General features: G+C 44.0%; 1 protein-coding gene across 1 annotated transcript in view; it reads right to left on the reverse strand.

The window, feature by feature from the left end:
* Wdfy3 (WD repeat and FYVE domain containing 3) overlaps window positions 1–23,033 on the reverse strand; it is a 223,573-nt gene that overhangs the window by 116,813 nt on the left and 83,727 nt on the right. The window contains exons 5-11 of the mRNA XM_051170516.1: window positions 20,006–20,115; window positions 16,250–16,411; window positions 10,742–10,934; window positions 8,811–8,997; window positions 6,447–6,613; window positions 2,714–3,181; window positions 1,686–1,787 (exon numbers count right to left, since the gene is read on the reverse strand). Of these exons, the coding sequence (XP_051026473.1) occupies window positions 1,686–1,787; window positions 2,714–3,181; window positions 6,447–6,613; window positions 8,811–8,997; window positions 10,742–10,934; window positions 16,250–16,411; window positions 20,006–20,115 (1,389 nt within the window). The remainder of the gene's footprint in view (window positions 1–1,685; window positions 1,788–2,713; window positions 3,182–6,446; window positions 6,614–8,810; window positions 8,998–10,741; window positions 10,935–16,249; window positions 16,412–20,005; window positions 20,116–23,033) is intronic.

Genomic DNA, 23,033 nt, shown 5'->3' on the forward strand with positions numbered 1-23,033 from the left:
ACACCTTACAGTTCCGTTAAAATTGTATCAGTATTGTTATTGTTGTGTACCTGTTTGACCACCCACAAAACTTGGATTTTCTTCTGATTTTGTTTCAATGAAAATATGTTAAGTGAATAACTAAGAGTCTATTTTACTTTGGTGGCCACGATCGCCTCAGTTTAAGTAGCTTTCCATTTGCTAACTCCGTAAGTGTCCTAACACCCTGAAGTGAGTGTTAAGTCACACGCTTAAGACCTAACACCAATGGCTGATATGCAGTAGTTGTAGACTTCAAGTCCCATGCTTCGCTAGCCTGAGCTCTACCCAAGACTGCCTTTAAAACAACAACGGTGACAACAACCTTGGGCTCACTTACGACATAAACTTGTGGCGTCCTTTAAATAGGAAGGGTTATGAACCCTGGGCCTGTCAGTCAGGGTCCACAATGGCTAACAGCGGAGGAATACTTCCTATGGACATAACACCAAGCCTCAGTTTACAAGGCGAGTAAGATCTTTCCTAACAAGGAAAAGACAGACACCAGAAGAACACTCTGTAACAGTGGAACGGCCTGACCCCAGCCTGCACAACTTCACACAACGCCACGGAAACTAGTTTGGCAAATCAGTTACTTATTGTGTCTCTAGCTCCGTGAACTAAACATAGTTGGTGGCAATATGCATATTATGCACTCTACACTAGGCGAATGTTCCTACAGAGGCCGGGAAATGTCACCAGACTCACAGCTTCGGCTACCTACTCAATTTAGTTAGCACTGCCTCAGAACTTACCAAAACTGCATTTAAACAATTCCTCAGAGAATTATGCGTTACACCTCTCTCAGTGGGGCTGTAATTTTCCTGGGGGGAGGAGTTATCTTTCCATCACTAGGACTGGGACACAGGACATTTAAATGTGTAGAATGTGGGGTTTCTCTGTTCCCACAACAGTCATGCACTTTACAGAAGATTCCCTTGTGCAATCATCCGCTCATTCACCCATGGTTTTCCCACATACAATCCAATCCAAGCTCCTCTCCATTGTCCTGAGAGGGTCTGTATGAGATGAGCCTGACTGCTCACCGGAGCTCACTCCCACTCACCAAGTCCTCTCAATATGTACTGAACATACCGTCTTAAGAATTTTTTTTTAAAGGCAGTATCTCACTATGTAGCCCTGGCTAGCCTTTACACTCTGTGTAGACCAGGCTCGCCTTAAATTCAGAGATACAGAGAGAGAGAGAGAGAGAGAGAGAGAGAGAGAGAGAGAGACAGAGAGAGAGACAGAGAGAGAGAGAGAGGAGAGAGCGAGCTGTTGGCCTCTACTGCCTGGGTGCTAAGATTAAAACCTTGTCCCACCACATGTATGAACCACAGTTATGAAGAGGTATTTTAGAATAAGACAATTATTTGAAAAAGAGTACACAGGATAAGTTAAAAGATTAGCAAAAATAAATAAATAAATAAATAAATAAAAAGCCAAACAGAAAGTATACTATAAAAAGCAGCAGAAATATTTTAAGATGGTAAAACCATTTCAGAGTTTCCAGGAAGATATTTTTACAGGCCAGTGTCTCATTTTCACGACTGTACCTTACAGAGTGACTACACCATTACTGAACACTGTTTCTCCTTTGAATGGCAGAAGCTTAAAACGCGAGCCAACCCACTCCCAGATCCCTTGCTTCTGGTTCTTATGGTTACCTGCATTTGTGTTTGACCCTTGTAGCAGTGCCGTCAACGCCTCCATCACCAACAGGGCCAAGTGGTTTTGGTCTTCAACTGAACTATTGTTTCTCGAGTCCCCTAGAAAACAGATTCAAAGGTCCAGATCGTAAAAGTAATGCTCACTATTTTCAGCCAGTTTCACCTGAATTATTAATTTCCTTTATCACATGTTTAACATGTACTTTCTCCACTAACACAATTGATAGCAACACACCCATTTAAACCAATGCGTGTCCAGCATCTCCCCAAAATATGCTCAAACTGATGTTAACAGAACTTTTATTTTAGTGTGGGAGAAGTTAATTATGTAACAAATATTAAAAATGAAAATGCCAAACAAAGTTAAATGTGTCCTTGTCATGGAGGTTCTAATCAGCGAGGCCAAGAGGAGAATTATCAAATACAAAAAGAAAGATGTTTATGAATTAGCTGCTTATTCAACACATATTAACTCCTAATTAAAATTAATAATAGCAAGATACAGCAGCACTCTATCACCAAAAAAGGCATCCAAGGCCAGCCTGGTCTACAAGGCGAGTCTAGGATAGCCATGGCTACACAGAGAAACCCTGTCTCTTAAAAAAAAAAAAAAAAAAAAAAAAAAGGCATCCAATGATGTTTACAAAACATCACTAAATATTTCCTCTCAAAAATTAATAAAAAAATATTTTTGAGATAGCCACATTTACTTGTAATTATGACTAATAAAATGTTCATTATCTCAAGACATTAAAAAAAAAATCTCAAAGAAAGCAACAGAAATCATGAAGACCATACATGTTCTTCTGCTCGTCCACTAGTGTAACATAGTCCCAGGTTCCCCTTACCCAATGTGATAACAAAAGGCGAAGAGAGTTAACGCTGGGAGATCCTCACTAGAAGGAGGTCACACTCACAGACAACAGGGGATCATTCAACCGGAGCATCAGAAAGAAGGGAGCACAGGCACGCGGCATCGCCCTGACCCCCTTCCCAAACACGGCGTCACCTGAGGAAGTGTTTACCTTGCTCACTGAGTGCCTGAGCTGGGTCCTTCAGGAGGGCAGCGTACTTATGCAAAAGGTTTACCATGACCTCCAGAAGGCCCACCTCTCTGAAGACATCTTTAAAGATGGAGTCGTGCCTTGTAAACTTAAGAAGGGTTTTCATTGCAATAATGCTACAGTGGTAAGAAGAGCTAGATTTTAACAGGATACTGAGACTAATGAGTTCTTTACAAGGGATATAATTTAAGCTAAAAACGACAAACTCCAGCATCTCGAAGTATTTGTTCTGTACTTCTGGGAGTTTGGAGATCTTCTCTGCAAACTGCGACAGGGTGTGCTGGGATTCTAGGATGAAGTAATTGGCATTGTCAGCCATGTAGATGTTTGTGATGGCATCCAGGATGATTTGGGCAAGGAAGCTGGTTTTTGCTTTTAAAAATGCATTCTGAAGAACTGCAAAGGCCTGGATGTTCCTCACACTGTGACCTAAAATAGAAAACACAAACACAAGTGGGTGCTATGCGATGCTTTAATCATGGTCAAAGAGCCTGTGTCAACACATCATGAATTTCACCCTTTATCAAATATTTACTAAGACAATGTCCCATTTTCATGAAAGGCCTTATTTTTCTTCATCAAGTTCAAGTACTTAATTAAAAATAAATAGAACGAACCAAACATTTAGTGAATCATTAAAAACATTTTAAGAATCACATGCATTCAGCCCTGTGACTGTGCAAACAGGGTACTAGACGGAAGACTGAGCGTGACTGAGGAACAGTTATCGTCAGTTAGAAAGGATACAGCTGTAAGCACAGGAGGCTCAGTGTGAACAGGGAGCAGGGGACTAGGATTCCTGCTCTTTCAGATTCTCCTGTGTGGTGGGATTTTCATAAAAGGTAATTTGGAAATTTGCTCTGTTTTCGGGCTGAAATTAGAATTTCTTTACATTAACACATTTGCTAAAACAATCTATAGCCACTATCAGTATCTTTAAACTTATATTTCAAATACATCAAATGGAAAAGTTAAGCATCTTTTTATATAGTTGCTGTGAGAAAACTTAATGATAATAATAATTATTATTATATATAAATTAATACCGAAAGTTGTATTTGAAGTACATTAAAAACTAGTGTTTTTCTATAAAAATTGCTCGGGGTTCACAATTATTAATAATATGTAGTACTTGCAAAAGTGGCAAATTAACATTGGTTTTTACATAATAAACAAGATTTTAGAAAAAGAGTAAAACACAAGCTAAAAAAGTATACAATGTATCAGAAAGTGGATCAGAGATACTTGTCAGCATGGATATTTCTGAAAAATTCTTTTAAAGTTCCCCAATCTTCAGTACATATATATTACTGTATATTCAATACAATATATTACATGTGTTACAGATACAGTTTTCGTCTATAACATAGATTTATTATATGGACGGAAAGCACCAAACACATTCCTGTTCAGTTTCTTGCTAACAGTGTGGCTTTTCTTCTGAGAACAGATGTCTTATTTTCTATAGTTGTCTAAAGATCAAGCTCAGACAAACAAACCAATGGAAACACAAATGTAAAAGCTAAGGAGGTTCTATTTCTTTGAGAAAGATTTATTATAATTACTAAGGAAACAAACGGGCCAGGTGTGGCAGCAGAGCACGTCGAGGCAGAGGCAGGCAGAACTCTGGGAGTTTGAGGCCAGCCCTTTCTACATTAGGCAAGGGATACATAATGAGATCCAAAAAGACAGAAAAAAAGACAATGAAACAGAAACAAGCACTGATGAATTTGGGCGGAAAGAGGAATGCTGGATACTGCTGGTAGGCACAGAAACTGGTGTCACAACCATGGAAGTCAATACGGTTCATCCGAATTCTAGAAAGACAACCGTCACATGACCCACATGTGACTCCTGAGGTAATGCCTGAAGGAGTCTACGTATGCATTCCACAGAGATTCTTGCACACTCATGCTTACTGATACACTATTTATTATAGGGTCATCATTTTTTTCTGGCGTGTGTGTGCATGCACATGTTTGTGTGAATGTGTGTGTGCGCGCATGTGCATGTGCATATGGATGATCACACACCTGACTACAACATGTGTACAGAGGTCAGACGACAACCGTGTGGAGTAGATTCTCTTCTTCCACCTTTCACCGGGTCCTGAGGCTGGAACTTGGATCGCCAGACGTGCATGCCAAGTGTCCTTTACCCATCGAGCCAGCTGCCAGCTCCTGCCGAGCTACCTTCCTATCGGCTCATAGAAACAGCTCACTGGACTACTGTGGTTTTAAAATAAGGTCTTTGAGATACTACTATGTGTTCCATCATATGGAAATTTGAGTGTGTAGGAGCCTGCAGCAAATCCCGGCAACAGACACGGGGCGCCTGTACTCTGCTGGCACACCACACCACAGTGAGCTCCACTCCCCATCTACTCACATTTATTAAAGGAACTCTGAGTTCACAAAATGAGTAAGTTTTATTGTGGAATTTAAATACCTAGATGCATTGGTACTTCTGATCAGTTAAATTTTACATGGGCTTATCATGATCCTATCAAAGATATATTTAATAAGTTGCCAAATAACAAAAAGAAACAATAGAGGCCTATACGCTTAAATTTTGGAGATTGGCTATAACACACTTAAAAAGCTAATGCGTCCAAACATGCCGTATGGTTGAGACTAACCCCGAGTTCTTTATCGCCCTGCCTCTATCTCCCAGTGCTGGGATTCTAGACATATGCCATTATGTCCCCCCATAATTAGATGGTCTTAATCATGGAGTAAGTTTTTGAGCTAAAAAAAAAAAAAAATCACTGGAGGCTGGAGAGATGGCTCAGAGGTTGAGAGCACTGGCTGCTCTTCCAAAGGTCCTGAGTTCAATTCCCAGCAACCACATGGTGGCTCAAAACTATCTGTAATGTAATCTGATGCCCTCTTCTGGCCTGCAGGTGTACATGCAGCCAGAGTGTTGTATACAGAATAATATAAGTGTTCTAAAAAAAAAAAAAAAAAAATCATTACATGAGGATCAAAATGCTAGAGAAATGTCGCCTATGAAAACTTCACTTGGGGCTGGAGGTGTGGCTCAGAGCTTAAGAGTACTGCCTGCTCATCCAGAGGTCCTGAGTTCAATTCCCAGCAACCACATAGTGGCTCACAACCATCTGTAATGTAATCTGATGCCCTCTTCTGCAGATAAAGCACTTATATACAATAAATAAAATAAATAAATCTTTTAAATAAAAAAAAAAAAAAAGAAAAGAAAAGAAAACTTAACTCTCTGACCTGAATGAAATAATGTAGCTTCTTTGTCTTAAGTTTGGCACGGCTTTAATGAAAAAGAAAAGCGCTCACAGCTCATGCTTACCAAATGTGCCTAGCAGCCCTACTCGGCAGGGGTGGAGGACGGGGTGTGCCCTGACCTCCACCCACACACGGCAGACATGCGCAGGAGCCAGAGTGGAAAGAAAGTAGCTCAATGACAAAGAGGTGGAAATGAACCAATATGATACAGATCTCATCTGACTTAACAATGTTGCAGTGGTGCTTTCAAGTGTGTGTCTATCCGACTGAAGACTGGGGCAATCCTTCTGCATCCTCACCCGTGGACAGGAGGACTCAAAGAACAATGACAGTCACACTCACACAGGCAGTGCCCACAGGAGCGACCATCAGGAGACAGGTCCACTCCTCCTCTTCCAGGGGGGCTGAGCATCAGGACAGAGCCGGTAAGCACTCACCTTTGCCTGCTGGCTGAGGTACTGCAAATCCAGGCAACAGAAATGGGGCGCCCGTGGTGACACCAGCCGGCTTCAGCTCACTCACCCCGTACGTGGTCAGGGACGTTACCAGGTTCACCAAGTCCTTCAAGGCATCTCTGCAGTCGGCTTCCTTCGCTTGCTCCAATCTAGACAAAGATTCACAATTTTTTTCTATTTTGTTAATATCCATTAATTTGATACAGAATTACTTGTCAATTCCAGATTCTGTAAGTAAATGTACAAAGAACTTAAAGTATCTTACATTTTTAAAATATTGATACTTTTTAAATCTAAAGATTTCATTATTCTACATTATGATGCATTTTGCAGATATTCAGATCAATAAGCACAAGTCTGAGTTTTGTCACCAATAAGTAAAGCACTAATCTTTGGTGCAAAGGTGGTTTATCCACTTTTTAAAATGTCCTTTAAATTTCCTCTAGAGACAATGTTTAAAATCAAGTCTCCAGAAAGAGTTCGAAGAATTGTGTGTGTGCGCTGCACAGGTGTGTGGAGCTGACACTGCCGGCTGACACTCTGAACCCAAAACAAATTCCCCGAGCTAGCCGGGCGTGGTGGCGCACATCTTTAATCCTCGCCCTCGGGAGGCAGAGGCAGGCGGATCGCTGTGAGTTCGAGGCCAGCCTGGTCTACAAAGTGAGTCCAGGACAGCCAAGGCTACACAGAGAGACCCTGTCTTGGGGGCGGGGGCAAATTCCCCGAGCTGAGCTGACTGCCTAAGAGTGGCTGCCTGAGGTCCTGTGCGGCCAGCCTGTGAGAGACCCAAGGACGTGACTTTCACCATGGCTTCACTGACAACACACAATGCTTGAAAGAATCTCATTCTATGAAAGAGTAGGATTCACTGGGACTTTCCTCACCATAGGGTACCAATTCTCATCAATATAAACTCAGGAAATACAAAGAATTGGGAAAAGAGAAAAAGATAGTGCCATGACTCAGAGAACCCGCATCTCTAGTCCAGTGTGCTTTCCCATGGATTGTCTGAGATTTTCATAGGATCTGTGTGTGAGAGCAAGCCCACCTCAACTCTCTCGCCTCCAAGTCCTTCCATACTTTCCCTCCCAGCCTCAGGTAGTCCTTTTTTAAACCCAGAGTCTATTCAGCGATGCCTGTACATGCACGAGTGCAAGGCTGTCCATTGGAGCATGCATCTGCGGGTTTTCAAACGGTCTTAGTCTGTCTCCACTATGTTGTTCACGTTCTCACCATATTCACAATTGTACAGGCTGCATTTTCTCTCCCATCTAACAGTGTTAAGTAAGCCGTGTCAGTATACGCTCGTCTCCAGACACGTGTTTCTGATGGTACTCAGACCAACCATGGCTTTGCCCACTAATAAGCTAATGTGCTTCCTTCATATTTAGAATCCTATCCTCTCACTACAGATAAAAGATTGGATCATGCCATCTCAGGATTTGAGGGGATAGCTTATCAACCTAAACCGTAAAGGGACGCACCGATTACTACCCAGCAGTGATGCTCGCACACACTTTCCTACAGATGAGGAGGGGTGTGCTTGGGGTTACCTACTATTAGCCAAAAGTAAAGTAGAATAAACTGCTTGATAAACTGTTATTGCAGGAAACGTTTACAGAAAGTGTTTTTCTTGTGACACAGCAAGCGTTTTAATGATAATGGGCATCCGCTAGTGGGGAGAGTGGCAGTTCCTGGAAAACAGGCCCAGCTATTTCCTGTGTGTAGTATTGGGAATGGACAAGGAGGCAAAACATTCGCCAGTGGCTGCCTTATAAACACCACTGTACAGTCTCTATACCGTTCCTGCCATTAACTTACTAAAAATAACCAGAAGACATATGCATAACCATAATTGAGGAATAAAAGGCCATGAACGTGGGAGGAGTAAGGAGGGTGTGGAAGGGGTGGAGGGGGGAGGGAGGGAAGGAGGGGAATGATGGAAATGCAATACTCATAAATGAAATCTCAAAAATTAAGCTAAAAAAACCTCTCTCTCTTCCCCCTCTCACCCCACCGCCCCCCCACCAGCAAGTCCTATAAAATAAAGAAAAGCAAGCCATAACCAAGCAGGAGGAGTTAACCGTGAGAGCCAGGCTGACCAGCTCGCTGGTTGCTAGGAAAGCCCAGCTCTACTCTCTTGTGTTAGCCCAGATTCAATGCAGTGCTCTGCACTTGACTGGCTCCCTCAAACTCACCTTCTGTCCTCTGACAGAAGACAGGAATGAAAGAGCACGAAGCCAAGAAGACACCCAAGAATGCACTAAATACACGTTTACTGATTTCTTCTGATCATCCCACTGTTTCCATTGGAATTTAAAATGCAACCTGAAGTTAAGGGTTTACCTGAGCAAGAGGTCACAAAGAAAATTATATCCTTGCCATATCCGAAAGTCATCCAGAAGTGTTTGGGAAACATCACTGGAGTCTTTGAGGAAACAAGAAAGCCCTGCAAACATTTCAACAATTTCGAGGGGAGTCAGGTCGTCCGATTGCTGCATGTTCTGAACGCATGTAGAAAGACATTCTTTTTCTGTAAGAAAGAAAAATGATTATTTATGTCTACTGCTTAAGAAACAGGTTTTTAAATGAAGCATCAACTTTTAAGGCATGTGTAACATGGTACATGGCAAATGCTCGTCATCCTAAGGGCAAACGATGTCTCAGATTCATGCACGGTTCTCTCAGCAGTAACAAAGGATAACACAGAAGTGTGTTGACGTTTATCAAAGTTCTCACATCACACTTTGATGTCGTTATTAAACAAAACCTAAACCACTGCTCACTGCCAAATAGTTTTTCATCTTTTATACTGATATGATTGCAACTCATTAAAAAGTGAAAGAGAATAAATAATCAAGTATTCAAAGTACAAATATAGACCAGTGAGCTACTGATATAAAGGAAGAGATGAAATATTAAAAATGTTGTTTGCAGTTTAAATTACCAGCTCAGAACACAGTCATACGCATCGCCAACTGAGGACCCAGTGTCCTACAACAAAAGCTAAGATTAGCGCAAGGAAAGAAGAGAAATTAGTGACTACTTCAGGGACACACTAGTAGGTTTCCCAGATACGTAAGTGAACAAATAATTGTGGCAGTTAATTAGGGAATTCCAGGACACATCTGCTTATATGTGCTTCTGTACAAACTAAGTGAAGCACTTCAGAGGCTACAGATTTACCACTCACAATAGCCTCTCAACGGTATACGTTGGCAGGTGTTTTCCTTAACACTTATTTTGAAAAAGCCTGCTTATTTTAACTATTTTGTATCAGAAAAACTAGCTGGGTGTTTATGAAATAGCTTCAGAAACACTGGCAATTATTGAAGGGCTCTAGCAGGCCCCCAGTGTGGAAGACATGGCTCTCGCAGGCCTGGCCCTTCTCCCCAATTCCCTCTGCCCTTGCACTAAAAAAAAAAAAAAAACATTAGATTACAATCCTGAAGCTAGCCTCCAAGGTCTTTCTTATTGGACACTCACTCCTCCTGAGGCTGACAACAAGGTCCAGCTATCAAGGTATTGAAGTCCAAGAAACAACAGGCCCCCCCCCCCCCCGCCTTTGGCTTACCTAGTTAACATGCGCAACCAAAAAACAAAAACAAAAATGAACCAAAAAACTCAACTCAACTCATCCTAACATGGTGTTTCCTTTATGAACTGCCATTTGCCTATGGACCACATCTGTCTCCTCCACGCAGAGGCAGGGGAAATCATCTCTTCCCCTTCTCCCTCATCCTCTATCTCCTGTCTCTGTCTCCCATTCCCCTGCCCTTTGTCCCTCTGGGGCAAATCAATCTCCTCTGTGCTGGAATCTTGGCCTTGGGGTGTCCTGTGCCTTTTTCTCAGTAGAAGAACGACCAGTCGATGAAATAACCTACAGTGAATTAAGAGTGGACATTGTTGAACCTACAACAATGTCATGCATTGCAAAGAGCCAACAAATGAAACAATGTTCTTTCTCCTGGCAGATTTCCGCACATGTGTATCTGGGGACCCTGGGGACTGGATGGACACTCTGTCACAGGCTAGCCAAGGGCTCCATTGCCAGCTTCAGTCAGTCTTCGATTTCCCTTTCTTGGGAAAGGGTCTCACTGAGTTACCTAGATTGGACAGAAATTCACTTTGTCGCTGGAATGGGCCTTGAATTCTCCATGTCCGTGCCTCAGCCAAACTAGATCTGTCCGAATTTATACATAATTAATTAACTTGGAGGGCAGCCTTTGCACAGCCAGCAGATGGCAGGAGGAAAGGTAAGACAGCGTCCTGCTCACCGTGAATATACTTCACCACGTTAACGCTCAGCCCGTGGCGGGAGATGGTCATCAGCACCTCCCCTGCGCTCTTCCTCCACGGCAGGTTATAGGGAGGGCACCAAGAGGTTATTGCACTGAATAAGAGCTGCAGGTCGTCCTTCTGAGCCAGCTCCTCCGCCGGAGAAACAAAGCTGCAGAGTTTTACTAAGATCTGTAAACACAAACAGAAATGAGCGTGTGCAGTACGCCAACAGTCAAGAGGAGGTAGGACAGGAAACACTGAGCCCAAACTTTACTCACGCACCAGAGACGCACTGGGCCGTCACTACCACCACCAGTTCAGTGCTTTTGGGAACACTAAAAAGACACTTGGGGCTTAAAGAGAGCTTACTCAAAGAAACACTCACTACCCAGTCTTCCGTTTCACAGTTAGCGCCTTAACTTTCCCTTTTAAAATTTTTTTGGTTTTTGAAACAGGGTTTTCCCAAGTAGCTCTCGCTGTCCTGGAATTTACAGAGATCCTCCTGTCTCTGCCTCTCCAGTGCTGGAATTAAAGTATATGGCACCACAACTAGCTGTTTTAACTTTCTAATTAGGTTCCTTATTTGTATTGTAAAATATAATTTTCTACTTTTTTTTTTTTTTTTAAAGATTTATTCATTTAAGTATGCAGTGTCTCACCTTCATGTATGCCTGTCCGCCAGAGGAGGGCGCCAGACCTCACTGTAGATGGTTGTGAGCCACCATGTGGTTGCTGGGAACTGAACTCAGGACCTTTGGAAGAGCGGGCAGCACTCTTAACCACTGAGCCATCTCTCCAGCCCCTAACTTTTCTACTTTTAAAGGCATGGCATAACTGACAAATTAGGCAACTGAATGTAAACTGAGCCTTGTTTCCATTTTATATACAAATAGGAGATATTTGAATAGTGTAAATCATCATAATTTGAAAATATCTTTAATTACATCTAATTTACAGAAACTTTCTGAAGTCTAGCTTTCAACAAAAGACTGTAGACCAGTGTTCTCAATTTATGGGTCACGAACTCTTTGGGAGCCGAACAGCTTCCCCGCCCCCCCCACCCCCCCGAGACAGGGTCTCTCTGTGTTAGCCTTGGCTGTCCTGGACTCACTTTGTAGACCAGGCCGGCCTCGAACTCACAGCGATCCACCCGCCTCTGCCTCCCGAGTGCTGGGATTAAAGGCGTGCACCACCATGCCCGGCTCTCCGAACAGCTTTTATATAGGGGCCACCTAAGGCCATCAGAAAACACAGATATTTATATTATGATTCATAACAGTGGCAAAATTGCTGTTATGAGGTGCAGTGAAACAATTTTATGGTTAGGGTCACCACAATGTGAAGGACCGTATTAAGGGTCACAGTGTTACGAAGGCTGAGAACCAGTGTTCTACGGGGTCTAGAACAAAGGCCTAACTGTGACCTGCAAGGCCATTCTGGTTCTGTGCTTCCCTGCACTGGGGCCTGCTCCACACAGGAAGTGCCAAGAGAGTTTGCTCGTAGTGGTCTCTTCCTTCTGATCCAAGTTCAATGTCAGGAATAGTTAGCATCTCTTCTCTGTGCTCAACTCCCTAAGTATATTTTCTTTTCTTTTCTTTTCTTTTTTTTTGAGATATAAGATACTACAGAGTCATCCCATTAGCATAAAACATTCTTCATGAAACGTGAGTATGTAAGGCCAGTAAGAACATCGCTAAAGGAACTAAAGAAACAAGTGTGTGGAATTCCATGCCCTGCTGGCACAGCTAGGTCCTCCTATCCCTACACAAAGCCAAACCTTTCTTAAATAACAAAGGCTTTGTAGTAGGTCACTCCTGCCAACCTTAGGCAGAGAGGAGGGCTGAGGACTGGCTGGTGAAAGGCTCACGTGGTTAGCGGACGCAGGCATCTTCTCTGCAGCGGCCTGGAGGAGCGTCTGTGCACAGAGCATCCACTGACGTGTGCGAGCGTCTTATGCCCAAGCAAACACAGCAAGGACAGGCCGCACAAAGGGATGCTGTCAGCTCTGCTTGCTCATGCTTGCCATGCTCCCTTATGCGATTAGACAGACAGATGCCACCTTTTCTAATTCACAACAGAAAACAAACCAAAATAGTCAAAACTAGGAAATAAGACCCAATCCAATGCCTGCTCACAAAGCCAGCTACATGTAATGATTCCTTCACTGCTGAGCCCTAAGATAATTGGTTCTCAACTTCACTGTCAAAATGAGTTTTGCAAAACGTACAGCCTGATCCTCTCCTGCTGTACGGAAGTACAGTCTCACACTCTGCTCCCAGACCGGAAGTGCACTCTAATGCTCCGCCTCTCCTCCCCACACTCCTAGGGAAGCTTTACAAAGAGCAACCAAGTGTGGCGGAAGATGGACTGTTCACACTACCAGGCCAGGAATGCCTGCGAAGCAGCAGCCACCTGTCATGGGACACAAACAGGAATTTCATCTAGCTTGACACATTTAATAAGCTTGTCTCAATTAGTTTCCTGAACAAAACGATAGATAGGACATGTAGCCAGGATGAGGTAGGAAAATAAAGGGACAGACGCAGTGGAGAGGTGTGGGCCGGGAGAGGACAGAGTCCTTGCCATGGATCACGCGTGACATCACTTCCCACAATGTGAAATGGAAGTCTGACTGAAGCTGCCCTTTACTGTGCACTCAACAGCAGCAACACAGTAACATGAGCCCTGTGCCACTATACAGTCAGCACCCGCTGCTTTCAGGCACTGGGCTTAACTAAGTCCTTAAAGAAAACGTGTACTGTGCTTTGATGCTAGAACTAGAAAACCAGCTTCCACTCACCGCTTAGGGTCTTGACTTTTTTTTTTTTTTTTTTTTTTTAAAGAAAGGCTTCATTGGAATGGGCCTAACATTGACCCACTACCCTCGTCACTGTCACCAAGTCCTCAAAGCACCTTTAATCCCTGTGTGGGCACGCCTTCACTTACTCCCACCCCTGGCAGATGCTAATATCATCACTCTGGAGGAACAAATTCTCTGGAGTTAAACACTGTTCTTCCGTGAGATGAAATGTAAGCCTTGGCACAAAAATACGTGATGAAGCAAGTGCTCAAAAGGATTTCTTGGGTTTTTTTTTTTTTTTTTGAGACGGGGTTTCATGTAGCACAATGCAGCTTTGAATGCCATGGGTAACAGAATCTGCCCGTGAAGATCTGGCCCCACGCCTCCTGCTTGCGAGGGCTGTAGGTATGCACTACCACACCTTGCTGGGGATTGAACCCAGGACTTCCCGCCTGCTGGGCAAGCACTCTCCCAACCGAGCTACATCTGCAGACCCTGAATATTGAGTTAGTGTTCAGTTTGGCAATCCAAGTCTATGATGACTTAGTATCCCAGGATCCACCCTTGCTGCGTGGTGCCGTTTCAAAGCCACCATTCCTTCAGTGACGACTCCACACCTGCGGCACACAGGCCACCATGAACTACACCCACGCCACCTCACCTAAAACAGACCTTTCTAGTCTCTCTCTGCTCTAATGACCACAGCAGCAAATTGTTATTGAAGCCTTTTAGGCACAGACTCTTTTTCACATTGTACTGAGAAATCCATATCCTATGGTATTATTATTAACTTACTATTTTCTGAGGTTTTAAAAACTTCATCTTTAGCACAGGAAGTGATGGTCTGCAGTGTTACCTGTATGCTCTGCTGTGGCAATAGAACTCTAGAATTTTCTCATCTTACACAGGGGGAGCCTTATCGCTAGACCCCAAAGAAAAGCATTCCTTACCGATTTGTCCTTACCAGGTGACTGTGAAATCACTCACTTCTTGCTCTAAGTACCGGAAGACTTTAGGTGCCTCGTGCAAGTGACATCATTCAGTCTTTGCCTTTTTGAGTTAAAAATGTTTGGTTGTTTTGTTTTGTTTAATTATTATTATATTAGGTCCATGGACACACTACATTCTAAATGTTTGTAGGTTACATGTTTAAAAACATGTTGTCCCCAGGAGGCTTTCAAGAGATTTAAAAAAAATTTTTTGATTAATTTATTCTTGTTACATCTCAATGGTTATCCCATCCCTTGTATCCTCCCATTCTTCCCTCCCTCCCATTTTCCCTTATTCCCCTCCCCTATGACTGTTCCTGAGGGGGATTTCCTCCCCCTGTATATGCTCATAGGGTATCAAGTCTCTTCTTGGTAGCCTGCTATCCTTCCTCTGAGTGCCACCAGGTCTCCCCCTCCAGGGGACATGGTCAAATATGAGGCACCAGAGTACGTGTGAAAGTTAGACCCCACTCTCCACTCAACTGTGGAGAATGTTCTGTCCATTGGCTAGATCTGGGTAGGGGTGTAAAGTTTACCACCTGTATTGTCCTTGGCTGGTGCCTTAGTTTGAGTGGGACCCCTGGGCCCAAATCTGCCTATCAGAATGTTCTTTTTGTAGGTTTCTAGGACCCTCTGGATCCTTCTACTTTGCTATTCTCCCATGCTTCTCTCATCTAGAGTCCCAATAGGATGTCCTCCCCTCTATCCCAGTTTCCTGGTAAGTGAAGGCTTTCATGGGACATGCCCCTTGGGCTAGTATGCAGATATGAGTGAGTATATACCATTTGAGTCTTTCTGCTTCTGGGTTAACTCACTCATTATGATCATTTCTAGCTCAATCCATTTGTCCACAAATTTCGGGAATTCCCTGTTTGGGATTTTTTTTTTAAAGGTTTTTCGAGACAGGGTTTCTCTGTGTAACAGTCTTGGCTATCCTGGACTTACTTTTGTAGACCAGGCTGGCCTCAAGCTCACAGTGATCCGCCTGCCTCTGCCTCCCGCGTCCCAGGATCAACAGCATGTGCCACCATGCCCGGTATAAAGGGGTCTTTTAAACCTCTGTTTACCCACAATGTTATAAAAGAACCATAGCAGAGATGGGAACGGACTGTGTAGAGGAGGTGGCAGTAGCCAGTAGGCAGTGGCAGTAGCCAGTATAATAGACTATACTTTCTAAGTTCAATATTTACAAGTTTGGAAAATCCTATATATAAATGGAAATTATACAGACTTTCTTGTCATTATAAGACATATTTTCCATATCTCAGTATTATAAACTCATCAAAAATGATTTACTTCGCAATTTAATTTTAGAGACATTATTGATACTTCAAATGTAATTTTAACAGCTGGATCTGTTTGCAGAGACAAATGCAGTAACGCCTAACGCTGCCTTTAAATACCTAGAAAAGCATTTCCATATTCCTTAAGCATTTATGTGAAAATATAACTCTGAGGAAAAGCCATATCACAATAAACAGAACAAAACTTTATGAAAAGTAGAACAAGTAACCAAGTATGGGTGTGCACTCCTATAACTTTAGCCGATGGGAGGCTGAGGCAGGGGGATCTGGGTTTGAGGCCCACAAAGTGAGAACCCGATTAAAACAAAACAGGACAAACAGACCACACAGGACATGTACGGAAGAAGCGCTCTGTTTCACTGTGAAGAGAGAGAAGCCGCCACGCGAGCTGAGGAGGAGGAGCGCCCTCACCTGCACAAAGACCTTCTGGAGCAGTCCCCGGCGCTCGGCCAGAGGCAGCTCGTTCTGTGCGCCTCCACCTGCCTCAGGCACGTGCGGAAGGTCGAAGAACAGGTACAGACACTTGACCAGGGTGGAAGGCACCGACATCGTGGTCATGCAGTCCACAGTTTTCTGCAAAACAAAGCAACAGACGTGAATAGACAGATGGGGGGGACGGGGGGGACGGACAACTGCAACCGAGGCAGCTGAAGAACTCAGTCACAGCGATGGGCTGCAGGACGACAGAGATTCCGAGCTCATTTAAATGGAACAAGGAATTAAAAAACCAACTTCAGACTGAGAAACACTCAGTTTGCCATTTGGACAGATTTGCTTCAATCAGATGTTGAGACTGGCTTGCTGGTCATACAGCAAGCTGTTTATTAAATTTGATATCTATTTATTAAGAAGCAGCTTGTTTCAAAGGGCATGAATATCAGGAATTTAAGAAAAACACACTTAATTACCACAAATGGTGAAACTACTTAATTTCTTAGGCCTCGTCTCTCTCACACACACACAAATGAATAGAACCGTGCACACAGCTCAGGATAAACATGATAGCAAAAATGACAGAATAAGTACAAAAAAAGTAAAGCCTGGTGGCACAGGCTACCATCCTTGCTATCCCAGAGGCAGAGACCAAAGATCCCAAGTTCAAAGTTTATCTGGACAACAAGGTAACTTCAAGGTCAGTCTATCTAGTCAAGTTACGGAGAGCCTGTCTCAAAATGAAAATTAGAACAAGGGCTGGAGATAAGCTTAGAGGCAGAATTCTTGCCTAGCATATGAGAGTCCTGGAGTCCGATTCCAATATCAAAAAATAAATGAGTCGATCAATAAACAGACTTACACTAAGTTGTACACTAGTGTTTGCTTTACCACCACGTTTATTATTCTCTTATTGGACGTTCCTGGGTAGAAAGGGCATCTGAGAGACCGAGCCATCACCAATGTAAACGACATTCTGCCTTATTCTCAAATATTTACAAGAAGAAATTATAGACAAGTCTTTTGGAAATCAGTTCAACATTGCTAAGAAGCTTGACGTAATTAACAAAGTTCATGGCGTGTGTGTGGCATAGGGTTACACTGTAGTAGGAACTGGCATCTTTCAATTCACTCATTTGCTTTCTCATCAACCACGTTTATTGTGTGTCCAGGGAATGCGCGGCAGTACACAGAAAGCCACATGCAGGACCTTTGGAAGGACCCTGCGCTACAGGCATTAGCAGATCTATAAGTAACTCCGATCGATGTAAGCTCCCACTAACAGAGTATTACATAGAACCTGGCAGGAATCGGACTGATTAACAAGGCCTGGAAGGTTACAAATGACTAAAGTAAGTAGGGGAAACACCACCTGAACACACCAAGATGTTAGACACATGGCGGCATATTGGAAAACCCAGAGTCCAAAATGGCCGACACTTGAAAGCCGCAGTAACGACTCCTTTTAAAGGTTGCTCTATGAGCAAAAGGGCCGCAGGTGCATGAGTTATTTCTCGGAATCAACACGAGCACTGTATGGTGGATACCAGCACTGTACGGTCCTCGAATTACAAAGAGAGCAACCAAGGCTCATCATTTATATATGAGCTCTAGGTAGGGGAGACAGCTGAACGCATGCTCAGTGATCCACAGACGCGGTCTGACATTCTCCCTTGGCTTGCTTTTTCCAAACTGATGGTGGACACCCAATTAAGTATTAACCAACAAGACAGAAGTGAAGCATAAATCATGTTCGTTATCTGTAGTAGCACAGATCATAAGCTAGCTGGGAGAGGTGGGGGAAACTAGTACAGAAAGCCTCAGGCGGGTAGAGTAGTTGGGGGGATGAGTGGAGAAAGCCCCCAGAACAATGCCTTGAAGATCTATCTGACCAATACCATACAGATCGCTTCATTTCCTGTAAGGCCCCAGCTCTCGGCTTACTGCTTCTCAACACCTCATGACACTATAAATCTAGTAAGCGGCTAAAATCTTTGCCATTTCTCCACTTACCCAAATCCCGTTCCTTTATCTAACCCTCGGTCTTAGAATGCTCGATTCCAGCATCTCAACTGTCGAGGGGCCACACACAGCTTAGCAGTGTGTGTGACGATGCTACCTCTATTTTATCTACTTCCTGTATGTTGAGCCGGGACTATAGTCATTTTGGTATGACGCTGCTGCCAGCAGAAATCAGTAGTCAAACAAAAGAGCAGTGCAAGGCACAGGGCTGAGGTTGCTTTTTAAAAGCGTCATTTTCCAGTCAAGTCATCACTAGCTTCCCCGTTCCACTATGCAAAGCAGCGTGGTTTCCACTTCCGTCTAATCAGAGGCAGATTAAAGTACGGTGTGGTATCTAAGCTGCCATCTTGCATTTGTCATCCTTTGAAGTGGTTAAGGCGCCACTGGACTCTTTTCCTGTTTCTGAGGCTTGGTTTCACTACGTAGCCCAGGCTGGCCTCACACTTTTCCATGCTCTGCCTCAGCCCTGATTAGAGGTGTGTGCCCCCATGCCAGGCTGTTTTCTTAGTTGAAAAGCTGCCTCTCCGTTCATGGACGCAGTTAATCTACACTTAGTGAGTTTCTATCATGTTAGATGTTACTGTGCGATTCTACTCAGCATTTATGAAAAGTATTAGTAACATCCAGAAGCACGTCAATTAAGTCTTAACACATAGGGACGACTGAGGGCATTATTTCCCTTAAGTGTTAACATTTAAATAGCATATAATGACATGGTGTTTTAAACCAAATTTTGGTATAGTGGCATAGAGGCATTTGCAGGCATCAACATCAGAGAGAATTGAGATGCTCCTTGACAGTCTCACCCAACAGTGGGACGGTCCATGCTTGGACTATCTGAGGTTACTTAGGGTCACTGACCACCTCTTACCCCTACTTCCCCACCCCCACCCCGGGCCTGGGACTCAGGGGATGTCTGGGATGCAGGGCTTTCCGTGCTGAAATGTAAAAGTTCAAGTCCTGAGACTAAGGACAAGAAGCTCAAGGAGAGTGGGCTGTCCTGAGGGAGAGGTCCAAGGCTGCGCTAAGGCTGCTGGGAGCTAGAGGCGCTCACTGCTTCTGCGGTGAAGCCACAGCAGTGCCACCACTGTTACTGACAGCAGACGCTGACATGGGTCTTCCGACAGGTGAGCATGCTCCAGGTTTTAGAAAAGCGCACGACCCTTCGCACCCCAAGAACGTCGAAGGGCAAACACAAGATGTCCAAAGGGCTTGCTACGAGAGCATTCAGCATATACTTAAAGCTCAGTCGAGAGAGGTAAAGCACCATCTGCAAAGCAGATCAGGTGAGAACATACACCAGCCCCAACTTACTACTGCTTAATGCTAGTAAAAGAAAAAAAAAACCATAAATATTCAAATATTCTGTCATTTATTCACACATTTTTTCAAGCCAAAATTTTCCTAGCATAAGTCACAGCCATGTTGGGCACACCCACTGCTGACGACCTCTCTCTGGCCACTAAGCGGTCCATCTTGCTGCCCATGATGCTCCGTAATGGTGTGTTTATATGTTCCACAACATGACAAAAGATGAAAACACTGCTTGAAACATGCATTTCCTAATGAGGAAAGCGGGAACAAGAGGCAGCATCTCACGGAGCTGTCCTGAGACACACAGAGGCAGCATCCACAGGACAGAAACGATTATTACAGCATCAAAATCCCAAGCTAGAAGGGCTAGAGTGCCAAACAGGAACACGGAGCGCTCACCTGCCCAGACGATGCCAGCAGGTTAATTGTTGTAAGGAGCATCCAGCCTCTACTGGCTTCTTCGCTCTGATTGATCTCCAGGAACTGGACTATGGCCCGACTAGCAGCTTCTGTAAAATTAAAGGGAAGCCAGTAAACAGGGGAACCACTTATACATTTAAGTCTGTGAAACACACCAGGGAAGAGGCCGCTTCCTAGGGACACATTTTACAGCAGCATTATTTTTGTACCCTATGAAAAGAGTTAAATGTAATCTTTTAATGAATATGTATTTCCATACCCTTATGGAAACGTAAAAAGGTACACTGGGGGAAATCCTATGACGAACTAACTAATCAACAACATTCATGGAGGAGTGCCATCTGAACTAGGGCTGTCTGCAATGCGAGCACATGTCTAAGGATGGGAAGGAGAAAGGAGGAAACAAAAGACGGGCCAGGGTGCAGCTTGACACTAGAGAGAAAGCAAGTAAGCACGCTCTCACCACCAGGGAACATGCTACCTACACACACACACACACACACACACACACACACACACACACACACACACACACACACACACACACACACACACACACGATGGCTGAGCAGGTAAAGATGTTTGTTGCTAGGTATGACGCGACCTGGATTCAATTACCAGGACCCACATGGTGGTAGGAGAGAAATGACTGCCAAAAGTAGTTCTGTAATGTCCATTTGCATATTGTAGACGTATGAATAATATATCACCGGACAACTTTAAAGAATCTTAGCCGGATGTGGTGGCGCACGCCTTTAATCCCAGCATTTGGGAGTCAGAGGCAGGTGGATCGCTGTGAGTTCAAGGCCAGCCTGGTCTACAAAGTGAGTCCAGGACAGCCAGGGCTACACAGAGAAACCCTGTCAAGAGAAGCTCGGTATCTGAGATGTGACAGGCGGCAGGGTGAAGACACAAGCTTACACTCTCCAGCCCTTCTCAAGAGGGCAAGATCCACATGGGTAGATTCCCTGCTAAGTCTCGTCCACTTGTGATCCTGGTCACTGACCGAGCACAGTGCTGACACTAAGAGTGCACTGAGTTAAGTGTCAGCCTGTGGGCAGCCTGACCAGAGCACAGGAAAGATGTCACAGAGTGTCACTGAGAGCCAACTTCTTGTGGGCAGCTGGGATTCCTTAACATTTAGTGAAGGGGAGAAACAGAGAGTGATGTTTGTAGCTCACAAAGTTGTGACACTTTTATTACACAGAAAAGAAGAAAAAAAAAAAAAAAAAGGAAAAGAAAAAGACTCAGCAATCTAATTTAGCAACTTTAGCTTGAGAGTACAGGTAAAAACTGAACTGAAATTATTACTGACAAGGCTACAAAGAAGCCAACTGCCAGGGGTGAGAAACCATATGCCTCTACCCGTGAGAGGAATTAAATAGATACAAGGTAGACTGGCCCCAGGCAGCCACAACTCTTGACCAAAGAAGATCAAATGCCTTCTTCATAATTGGGCACCTTTGATTTTTAAACTGTGCACCTCTAAGTTCATAATGCAACATATTTAGAACATGGCATGTACTTCGCATATTGACTGTGTCTAATTACCTAATATATTGGCATACTACCTGATAACAACACTGGGTACAAATACATTTGTCAATATTCCCTGTACTACTCACAAAGGATAAAAAAATGATTTTTAAAGAACTAAATCAACTTTACAAGTCAAACCATTGTAATTTTCCTGGCAGAGAAGACCAGAATCCGTAGACATACGCATGTGTATGCACATGTGTGCATGTGCACGTACGCGAGTGCGTGCGCACGCACACACACACACACACTCACACACACACTCACACATGACTGCGAGGGCCTACACAGCATGGACACAGAAGTTAGGGCACAGCATCCGGTGCTGGTTCTCCCCGTCCATCACAGGTCCATGGACTAAACGTATGTTATTAGGCTCTTACCATCCAGGCCATCTTCCTGGCCCTGTTTGCGTCATTTCTGAGACAGGCCCCCGTGCAGCCCTGACTAGCCTTGCTCACTGTAACCTCCTGCTTCAACCCCTACTGCCACACCTGGCACAGATGTGATTTTTATGTTTCGTCTGACAGTGAACACTAAAAGATTCTTCATAATTTAAAAGGAGGAGGGGTCGCAGGGGGGGAGGACAGACATTATCCCACTACTATAGTCTCTGAGGGTAAGTATGCCAACTAAATAAAACAGGGAAAATAAACCAGAAAGAACTGAGTCAGCATAATCCTCCACTGCGTCTTCTGAACACGTTTGTTTAACAAGTATCCTTCTGGAGGAGGTAGGAAAGACCTAAGTTACATCAGCACTGTGGTGCATTTGATGCCGGGCTTCGAAGCGCACAGCTGAGCAGATGAAAAGGTCTAGACGCCTCGTGGCTGGATGCTATGAGGGAGGTCCCGAACTTCAGGGCTGGGGAAGAGAGCCGGGTGGGGGTCTCCACACACTGCTCCTGCAGCACCCCCATCAAAGGGCTCACAGCTACCTGCGACTCCAGTTCCTCGGGGTCAGAGGCCTTTTCCTGGTCTCCAAAGGCATCTGCGGTCACATGCACAACCCACAACAGCAAACAATAATACAACAAGCGCATGGCAGAAACCCGATGTTACCCGCCAATTTCAATATATTGTCATTTACAGTCAATCAAGGGGGTCCCCCACTTTTTCTTTAGGCGAGGAAGCAGCTACAGTATCTTTAAGACTTTTTGTCCAGGCTGAGGGTGGAGCCTGGTGGAGAACCAAAGCCCTTAGTTCTAGTCACAGACACGGTGTCTGTCTTTTAATTTCAGTGCCATTTTAACAAATCCAAGTTGAATGATGACTTAAGGGTTAATGAAGACACACGTTAACTCATCCGTAAAGCTACAACAAGTGATGTGAGTCCGCGCTTTTCCCACTGCGCAGCAAGATAAACAGACGGAAAAACTAACATGGATAGTAGAGGCTGAATTACATTAAACAGGCAAAGAATGGACACAACCTCAAGGCAAACGTGAGTTCCTGTCACACACAGAAAA

Source organism: Acomys russatus, chromosome 28 (assembly GCF_903995435.1).
Source record: "Acomys russatus chromosome 28, mAcoRus1.1, whole genome shotgun sequence".
NCBI lineage: Eukaryota > Metazoa > Chordata > Mammalia > Rodentia > Muridae > Acomys > Acomys russatus.